This window comes from Mandrillus leucophaeus, unplaced genomic scaffold (assembly GCF_000951045.1).
Source record: "Mandrillus leucophaeus isolate KB7577 unplaced genomic scaffold, Mleu.le_1.0 Scaffold566, whole genome shotgun sequence".
In the NCBI taxonomy this organism is placed as follows: Eukaryota; Metazoa; Chordata; class Mammalia; order Primates; family Cercopithecidae; genus Mandrillus; species Mandrillus leucophaeus.
This window is the reverse complement of record NW_012106097.1, coordinates 899485-910267: the sequence shown is the minus strand read 5'-3', so window position 1 is coordinate 910267 and position 10783 is coordinate 899485. Positions and strand designations below refer to the sequence as shown.

Here is a 10783-nt window from a genome sequence, read left to right as displayed (position 1 = left end):
GAGAAATTGCTTAGGTGAATTGTTGTGAGGCTGGATTCCAGCGCTGGCAGAAAAATAAAGACTTAGCCCAGCTGAGGGAGTTGGCAATTTGAAGACTCAGATTTCTCCAGGGTGGGAGGGACCTGGCAGAGGGCCTGTATCCTTTGGTGAGGCCTGGCTGACTGCGGACTGTCATTTCCCTCCATCTGCTTTGGGCTGTATTCTATTCTTTTTCAAATAGCCAAAATTATACTTGTTGCTAAGAATGTGACCTTGGCAGGGAAGTTCTGAGTCTCAGAAAAGAAGACTACAGAGAAGTCTATGGAGAGAGAGGGGTAAGCTTGGGATGGCATATCATGGCCCCTAATTAGTGAAAAGGGGGCACCCCATGCCAGCAACCTGCAAAATAAGCTGTTTATTTTATTTTTATTTATTTATTTATTTTAGAGATGAGTCCTCATTCTGTCCTCTAAGCAGGAGTATAGCGGTGCGATTTCAGTTCGCTGCAGCCTCATACACTCAGGCTTAAGGAATCCTCCTGCCTCAGCCTCCAAGTAGCTAGAAGGAATCGTCCTGCCTCAGCCTCCAAGTAGCTAGAACTACAGGCACACCAACACACCTGGATTTTTTTTTATTTTTTGTAAAGACAGGTGGTCTCAAATTTCTAGCCTTTAGCAATCTTCCCGCCTCTGCCTCCCAAAGTGCTGGGATTATAGATGTGAGCTACCACACCTGCCCAAGATAAGCTTTTTAATTCTGCCTTTACCTTGCCCAGCACAAGCTCACAGAACACAAGCTCACAGATTTGAAATTAAGCAAAAATATGTTTTACAGTTGCAGTTAACATAGGGAGATTAACAAGAACGCAGAGATGCAGAGAGGGGGAAAAACGTAAAATATGTTTTGAGGATGCGTGTGTGTATCCACGGAAAGTCTAAATGTGTGACACATGTACCATTTTGAAAATGTGCCTCTCAAAAAAATGAGACTATCGAGAGATCAGAGCTAAATGACACATGGTTTATTTGAAATTTGATCAATGAATTCCCCATTTTCCACAAAGCAAACTTGAAATTGCCAGAGTCTTTAATGTGCTCCATCAAACTCCAGTGTAAGGTACAATCTGCAACAGGTGCTACTTTACCATACTGTTTAAAGTCACAGATCCCTTTTCCTTTCAGGAGCAGCTGATAAGATCACTGGGAAATGTTCCATCAGAAAATATCTTGAAGTTTCTTCTAACCCTAAAATGTTATAATTTTATTTACTTATTTATCTATTATTTATTTTGAGACAGAGTCTTGATCTGTCACCCAGGCTGGAGTGCAATGGCATGATCTCGGCTCCCTGCAATCTCCGCATCCTAGGTTCAAGCTCCTACCACAGGAGCTTGAGTAGCTGGGACTACAGTCATGCACCATCAAGCCCAGCTAATTTTTGTATTATTAGTAGAGACAGAGTTTCACCACATTGGTCAGACTGGTCTCAAACTCCTGACCTCAGTTGATCCACCCACCGGCCTCCCAAAGTGCTGGGATTACAGGCATGAACCACCATGCCCAGGCTAATTTTATTATTTTAGAAGTCCAGATTTTTAAAGACAAATTACTACAGTAAAGAAAAATATTCTTTCAGGCTCCCAAACACTTAAAAACACATATTTGGGGCAGTATAAAATACGGATGCCAGACCCCACTCCAGGAAATTATGATCCATTAAGCCTGGAGGTGTGTTAAGCTCTCTGCAATCTTGCAAAAGTCAGTGGTGATTTTGATGTGTAGTCACAGGGATGTGATGGATGCTGTAGTGTGCTGCCTAGATCCTCTCACCATGGGATCAAGACAGCCATCCCATCAGCTACTGAGCATGTAGACCACAGAACACTCACAGTGAAGTCCTCCAGGTATGAAAAGTATGGAGTCCTCCATAGGTGAAAGGGACCTGCTTCACTCAAGGTCATCCCCACTCCCTAGGATCAGCCTGCATCCAATGGTCAGTCAATAGGGGAAGGGAACTATAGGTCCAACACATTTGCCTCAGCTTGGGGAAGCCCTGAATGGGTTTTTAATCCTAACCATCAATGCATTAGAGTCATGTGAGGGGAAGCAAATGGGTTGAAAGTCTAAAGATTTAGGCTCAAAGCTGTTTTTTACCTATTGCTGTTAGTGGCCTAAACAAGTCACATAACTTCTTGAATTTCAGTTTTTAATCCTAAAAATGGGAACAGCAGCAACAGCAATAATAACAATAACAACAACAAATACATGACCTACTCTCAAGAGTAGTTGTGAAGATTCTATGAGATAATGTAGTTATAAACTGTGAATCACATAAAATGCTGATAGTTACTGTTATAATATGTCCTTCAGTATAAAAGTCCCCAAATATTATGTGAAAAAAAGAGATCAAAGTACCACATGACACTGGAAGTAAAAAATGTTTTAATTCCCAAATGTATATGCACTTACTCTTCACTGCATGCATTCAATGACTTGAAGTAATGATATATAATGGTTGTGTTTATGTGTTTATTCTGCTACTTTTACATGGAGCTGAAATCAGCCATAAAAAGAAATTGTACCTGGTGCCAAGACAATTCAATGTGGAAAGAATAGTCTTTTTGACAAATGGTACTAGGACAACTCTATAACCATCAACAAAAGAATAAAAAGTTGGGCCCCTAACTCACCCCATATATAAAAAGAAACAAAATGAGTCAAAGATCTAGATGTAGGAGCTAATGCTATAAAATTCTCAGGAGAAAACAGGCATAAATCTTCATGATCCTAGATCAGGCAGTGATTTCTTAGATAGCACTATCTATATTCCTTAGATGCCAAAAGAACAATGGATACAAGGAAAAAAATAGAAGCTGATTAGCTTTTATCAAAATAAAAAATATTTTCCATTTCAAATGACACCAGCAAGAAAGTAAAAAGACAAGCCGTCGAATGGGAGAAACTGGGAATCATGTATCTGATATGAGACTTGTATCTAGAATGTATAAAGAATTCTTACAACTCAACAACAGAAAGTCAAATAACCCAATGAACAAATGGGCAAGGGATCTGAGTAGATATTTCTCCATAGATAATACACAAATGTCCAATAAGCACACACAAAAATGCTCAGTATCATTAGACATTAGGGAAATTCAAATGAAAACCACAATGAGATACCATTTCTAAAATGGTATTTCACGTCTACTAGAATGACTATAATCAAAGAGAGAAATAATAGTAACTATTGATAAATACAGAGAAGCTAGACCTCTCATACACTGTGGGAATATAAAATGGCAGAGGCGCTTTGGAAGACAGTCTGGCAGTTCCTCAAAATGTTAAACATAGAGTTAGCTATAACCTGGCAATTCTACCCCTAGAGAAATGAAAATATATATCTGCACAAAAACTAGTAAAGGATGTTTATAGCAGCATTATTCATAATAGGCAAAAAGTAGAAACAACCCAAATGTCCACCAACTAATGAATGAATAAATACGACGTGGTATATCCACGTCATGGAATATTATCTGGCAATAAAAGGAAATGAAATACTGATAAATGCTATAATACTGATGAGCTTCAAGAACATTATGCTAAGACAAAGAAATCAGTCATAAAAGACCACATACTGTGTGACTCCATTTATATGAAATGCCCAGACTAGGCAAATCTATAGAAAAAGAAAAATCAGTGGTAGCCAGGGGCTAAAAAACGAAGGAATGGGTAATGACTGCTAATGGGGTTTCTTTCTGGGTTGATAAAAATGTTCTAAAATTGATTAGGTGGTGGTTGTGCAACTCTGTGAATATACTAAAAATCACTGAATTCTATAGTTTAAGTGGCTGAATTGTACGGTATGTAAATTCTATCACAGCAAACCAATTATTAAAGAAATAATCCCATGAGCTGAATAAATATGACATATGGTAACAAGAATTTAAACATAACCCACAGCAAAATATTATGTCTATTTTGCTTTGTTTTTTAAGTGAACACAGCTCATAGTCTGCTATTAAATAAAACAAATCACAAACCTCATGTGTGGGAAACAGACTGGCCAGGAAGAAATTTTTGTGCCCTGGAAGAATTCAAATTCCCTAGAAAGGGGACTAAAGAATTTTTAGCAACTGACTCAGACTAAAGGCATCAGTAACCTATTGCTGGCTGAACCAAATTTAAGCCTGCTAGGAAATGACAGTACTCTAAAAATGGGCCTTGCAAAGTCATTTTAGTAATAAATACAAGAACATCTGTAGCAAAAACTCCCAGCCAAAGGCTGTTACCTGTGAGCTTTCAGGATCCTCTGGGCAATGGCATCGCCTATCTTGTTGAACACAACTTTGTCATCAGCACAGCTTATGAAAAACTGGTTCTATGAGAAATAAACAAGACAATCATGTTAGTCTTTATTTTGTAAGCAGTATACGTAAGGACAATATGGTAAATAAAAAATACACTGATATGTATTTTAAAATGTTTCACACAGCAGATGTGTTCTGATCATTGAAATCACATCAAGAAAGTCAATGACACAGAATAAAAGCTGCCTCATCTCACTCTGGGTCTCATTTGATTCCAGGTCTTATCACCTATAACACTTAATCAAGTAGAAAGTTACACTATATTATTCCACCATGAGAATTCCTCATAGGTGATTTTCTAAATTACATTCTCAGAATACTTAGGAACATTGCAAATTCAATCAATAGGGAAATTAGTTTCTTTCAGATTCACACACTGTATAAATTCTTATGATTAAAAATTCTATATTGGCAAACATCCTACCTCATGCTAAGCTTGCTTTTATAACAGGGTAGATGGCAAAAGCCTGGTCTAGTTTTCTCCACCCTTTCTCCATTATTTCCTGGTATCTGCTTTCACCTTGTCTTGTTTGTTTGGGTATCTTATTATCTCTGAACTTCTATTCTAAGTAGCCTCAACTCTCTTTTGTATGTTGCATACATATAAGCCAGTTAATAAAATAAAATAAATGTTTTTTTCCTCTAAGTACTTCTGCTATTTATATATCTACAAAATAGTCTTTAAAACGGTTACTAGAAAACAAGTTACGACATTATCATAACAGTGCAAAAGATTTTGTTGCTGCATAAAGGTTTGGTGCAAATATTATGAATATCATGTGTTCAAATAGAATAGATTGTTACAACGCATCTGTAATTTATAAGGACAATTATCACAAAGTAGTATTTGCTAATCATCTCAAGGTAAAGAGATATATATGTAACAACTCGTAATTATCATCCCTTTGCAGCATTATCATGTTTATGACTATATGAGCTTGTATACTTAAGTGCATAAATCTGTAAAATGCCTCCAGAAGACAAACTTATGGGAAGACACGGTACAGAAAGTCTTTTGAGAATGTGATTCCCCTTAGGGCATCAGACAATCAAAATCTCAGTGGCAACCAAACCATGTTTCTTTTTCTGAATTCATATTGTAAAGAAGCTTAGCATTCCTCAGCAGCTGTAAACACAGACTGGCTACATGTCGTGTCCTTTATTTCTCCTTTTTTGGAAGAGTCGGGTGAATGCTGATTGCTTATCTTGACTAGAGGAGTGTCAACCAGGTCTGTGTCCCAACATGTCTACCTACATGGCATTACTGACATCATTTAATACTATGGTCACATTAAAAAGAAAAACTGATTTTGTATTTATTTATTTATTTTTATTCATTTATTTATTTTATTTTATTTTATTTTTGAGAGAGTCCCACTTTGGTCACCCAGGCTGGAGTGCAATGGCTCAATCTCAGCTCACTGCAACCTTTGTCTCACGGGTTCAAGTGATTTTCCTGCCTCAGCCTCCCAGGTAGCTGGGATTACAGGTGCCCGTCACCACACCCGGCTATTTTTTTTATTTTTTATTTTTTTTGTATTTTTAGTAGAGACGGGGTTTCACCATGTTGGCCAGGCTGGTCTCGAGTTGCTGAACTCAGGTGATCTGCCCACCTCGGCCCCCCAGAGTGCTGGGATTACAGGCGTAAGCCACTGTGCCCAGCCAGAAAAGCTGATGTTAATGCTACTAAAAAGAGATGAAGCAAAAAGATTCTGGGCAATAGATGAGCCAGCCTTCACATCTTTACATCTCTATGGTATAATTGTTGAAATTAATAATACTAATAGCATTACTAAGCTCCAGACTTTATGCAGAGTTTGCTCATTTTCCACTAATGTCCTATATCTATTCCATGATGCCATTCAGGATACCACACTGCATTTAGCCAGCTAATATATTATATTTAACTTAGGTTTCTCTAGCCAGGCTCATGAAACAAATAAAGCTCCAATTCTTCCCTGCTTGTCTGTAATGAATTGTTGCTATGCAGAGTGGGAAAGGGCCAGGACCCAAGGGGAAGAAAAACAGGGCTAGAATGGTTTTCCTCAGTTAACCCATTCCCCTATCTACCTTTAAAACATTCATTGGGAAAGAAAAGACTTGAATAAAGAAGGAAATTATGCTATGATTTATTTTTTCCATTATTGTGACTTTTTATTTTCTCAGGGTTTTTCAAGTTCTCTGAACTATTTTTATATTCACTTTGAAGAGTAATTTAAGTTCCCAAGCTAAACTCAGTGTCCCCAGATTTTCTCATATACTCTAAAAATTCTGGAATGAAAAAAAGCTTCATAATGAATAGTAGTTCACACAGGATTGAAGAAGGTGGTACCTGCTCTTAATGTTCTCACATCTTCCTTTTCCATGTTCTTTTCCCTGCAGTCTCCCTACTCCGCCATGCCCGAACCAGTAGCATCCAGTGGTCTCTATTTTAGCAACTCACCCCTGTGTGTGCTCTCCTGAAATAGAACTTGCTTCACACTTAAACTCTCCAACCCAAGCGAAATCAAAACTTACATATCCATGTTGGGGTATTTCTGTCTAATACTATTACAGTGAGTTGATGATGTATTTTAATAGCAAAGATTTGGGAGACTCCCAATACAGTCTTGAGTTAATGACAATGCAGAGCCAATTCCAGGTATGCTTGGGAGGTCAAAATCCAGGTGATATGAACCAGAGCTTCTCCAGCACGTTTCACATCTCAAAATGTACTCATTAATATGACAGGTCCTAAGTTTGGGGACTCTGAAATCTCGGCATGATATTTAAGGGAAGGCAGTTTCTCACATGAATTTACAGGAGCAGGACTTACTTCGATATAGATATAGTGCCTGCTGTTCTCTATCACATGGACGTAAGCGGCATGGATGGACTCTTCATGGTACTTTATACCAGCAGACCAATCGGCAGCAGAGCGGAGCAACTATAAGGCAGCAATCAGAAATGAACAAGTATTAGCAATGGAGAGGACATCAGACATATTAATACAATGAAGTCACTCCTTTTTCTAGACGACCAAATGACTACCGTGGCTTGAGTGTCTTGTGTGAACCAAAGGAGAGTAGTGGGGTGGGGAACGCTGCTAAGGAAGAGGGGAGAAAGGAACTGGTCTTTGGATACAGTCCATAAGGAAGGTTCTCAGCTGGAAATCACATCCTGAATATACCCATTTTCATCTAGGATTATTTTCATTCAAAATTGGAAACCACAAATTGTGGTTTCTATAAAGACTATTTCAGAAGTACCTCTTCTGGTGGCTGTGAGTACGGTAACCATTTGTATTCCTTTCCTATGACAGTACCACAATTACACCAGAATCCCTGTTGTTCTGGTGTATTTATTTAGAGCACATATTTTCACTCTTAAAATGGTACTGGTTTGGACCATATGATATGGCCATCCTAGCTCTGACTTAACAATGTGATTATTCCTTTTCCCCTAAATAGATATTGTTCAGATTAATACATTCTGAAAGGTAGTTCATTTAGGCATGTGATCTTCATTCTACTTTTAATTGGCTGTCTGTTCTATGGCACGCCACTTTAGTCTAAACTTTCTAATGGCATAAAAAAGGAAATTAATCACAGGAAAGTGAACTGGGGCTCAGAGAAGCAAAGAAACTTGCATGGTGTCACAGAGGTACTAGCATCAGCCTCACAGCTTGAACTTGCTTTTTGTCATTCCATATCTGATGTTTTTCTACCATGCCACACTGCTTTGCCATTTCATCACATCTGTGTGTCGTACTAGTCAATTTGGAGTTGATCCCATCACCTCAGATTAAACAGATCAAAGTGGAGCTCATGACTTTTTTCTCTAAACCATTTCCCATCTCAAATACCCCACTGGCCAGGGGCATACCACCATTCCATTAGTCTTTGGCATGCTCTTTGGCATGGCTCTTCTCCTTAGCGTCTGTATTCAATCTCACATCTACTTCTGTTTATTCTTTGGAGGATTTCTCAGATTTGCTGCTTTCTCATCGCTCACACTGCCTCGCTCTATGCAGATACTCACCTGTCCAGGCTGGATTACTCGAGCTTCTTCTTGCTCAGACACCTGAATATAGGTTAAATATACTGATACAGAGCAGGACTGTCTAGGTTCCAAGCCTGGCTCAACTACTCTACTTACTAGCTGTTGATCATGTTTCTTAACCTCTTTGTGCCTCAGATTTTTGTTCTATACAATGGAGTTCTACTTTACAGGGTCATAGAGAAGATTAAATGAATTACTGTGAAATGTGTAGTAGGAGGCCTGGTACCTATTAAGTGGTTATAAGTGTTATTATTAATGAGCATTAGAGGATGCGTTTGAGCTGTGGCAGGTTGTGTCAGGGATGCTGCAGAGCAGACTGTGGCTGTGCACAGGAGAGAGGACGAGAGAATATGGAAGGAAGGCGCTCTCAACACTCAGCAATAATTGGTCATCATTTTTTTTCAACATTCTAACTAACATTGCAGTATGATGTTGGCATATAGTAGGTGCTTAAATAATAGCATGACACACAAAAGAATTACTATAAAAATAGACTTGCTATTTCTGGTTTGAAATGAATGTTAAAACTGTCCTTTATAAGGTCAACTGATATTGAAAATAAAACGAATGGCCCCATACTCATTAGGAATATAAAAAGTGATCCAATATATAACCAGTTCTATGTCTGCTGTATAAAAGGCCTGGTAAAATTCTTGTTCAAATAAATAACTTTAAAATTGAAACTATAAGGCCATTACATCCAAAACTCACACTTCCTAAAAATCATTGACTGTGCCATCCTCAGTAGTGTTATTTATTTGTCCAATATGAGTTATTTATTACAAAATATCGCCAAAGTATTAAAAAATTTATCAGATGAATATGTGCAACAAAATTTCAAAATTTGTCAACATGAATATATTAAATATCACAGAAGAGAACTCATAAGGAAAATTTAGATAAATATTATCCATACTGGAAAAATATCATGATTTTACATCATCTCCAAGGAGCTGCATTATTACTTATCAGGTAGAAATAACAAAGGTTGAAGAAATAGAAGTTTTAATTCTTAGTCCACTCAAATTAATGTTTAATTTTGTTACTAAGGAACATAGCACCGAAAATGCGGTCTACTTTGAGAAGATTCTCATGTTATTGATGTGATTCTATACAACTCTGGAGGCAATGTATACAATTGCAGAGTACCCAGGAAAGAAGGGAACCTCAAGGGTTTTTGGGTTTTTTTTTTGTTTGTTTTTTGTTTTTGAGACGGAGTCTTGCTCTGTTGCCCAGGCTGGAGTGCAGTGGTGTGATCTCGGCTCACTGAAACCTCCATCTCCCGGGATCAAGTGATTCTCCTGCCTCAGCCTCCCAAGTAGCTGGGACTGCAGATGCGTGCCACCATGCCCAGTTAATTTTTGTACTTTTAGTAGAGACGGGGTTTTGCCATGTTGGCCAGGCTGGTCTTGAACTCCTGACCTCAAGTGATCCACCTGCCTCAGCCTCCCAAAGTGCTGGGATTACAGGCGTGAGCCACCATGCCCGACCGGAATCTCCATTATGTTTAAATGACTTGACCAAGGTGAAAGAGCATTTACATATCATTTAAATATCATGAAGGTTCAGTTTCCTCCACTGTACAACTGAGACCTCTCCCCATCCCCTAAAGCTGCTGTAAAGAAAAAACGGCATAACAAACACAAAGTAATAATAATGGTATGTGGCACTTAGTACTAGATGTTCTATATATAGTATGTCTACCTCTATAAAAAGTTATAGACAAAATTTATAACCCACCCTTGCTGGTAACATCTGAGTTTTTCCCTCAAATCCAAAAACCTTATACTTTCTTTCCTTTCTTACTCTCAAAATTTGCTCTGACTCAATAAACTCATTCACGTAAGATTCAATAAACTCATTCACATAAGATACACATGAGGAGAATTATGTCGATGTCAGCTTGCATATGAAGTCTAATAGTTTCAGAATGACTTCCTGGACAGCTGGGTTAAGAGGCAATTCTTGAAAGCAGGTGCACTGGGGAAGAAATCTGAGGTTGATCCTCAATGGCTTTCATGGAAGGGGATGCCTGAAGGTCACATATTTGCCATTTTTTCTGTGAAGGATAATGGTAAATGTTTCTCTATCTGTAGGCATTTAAGTATTTAAAATATGTAAAGCTTCAAGCCAAAACAAGACCATGTTATGGCCAGGGGTGGGGGCTCATGCCTGTAATCCCAGCACTTTGGGAGGCCAAGGTGGGCAGATCAACTGAGGTCAGGAGTTCGAGACCAGCCTGGCCAACATGGCGAAATCCCATCTCTACTAACAATGCAAAAATTAGCTGGGCTTGGTGGTGCGTGCCTGTAATCCCAGCTACTTGGGAGGCTGAGACTGGAGAATTGCTTGAACCCAGGAGGCGGAGATTGCAGTGAGCCAGATCACACCATTGCA

At 38.5% G+C, this 10783-nt stretch overlaps 1 protein-coding gene across 1 annotated transcript in view; it reads right to left on the bottom strand.

Annotated features, from left to right (window-relative positions):
• Window positions 1-10783, bottom strand: part of PLD1 (phospholipase D1, phosphatidylcholine-specific) — a 175302-nt gene that overhangs the window by 50004 nt on the left and 114515 nt on the right. Inside the window, exons 20-21 of the mRNA XM_011998296.1 lie at window positions 7161-7271; window positions 4268-4356 (exon numbers count right to left, since the gene is read on the bottom strand). Of these exons, the coding sequence (XP_011853686.1) occupies window positions 4268-4356; window positions 7161-7271 (200 nt within the window). The remainder of the gene's footprint in view (window positions 1-4267; window positions 4357-7160; window positions 7272-10783) is intronic.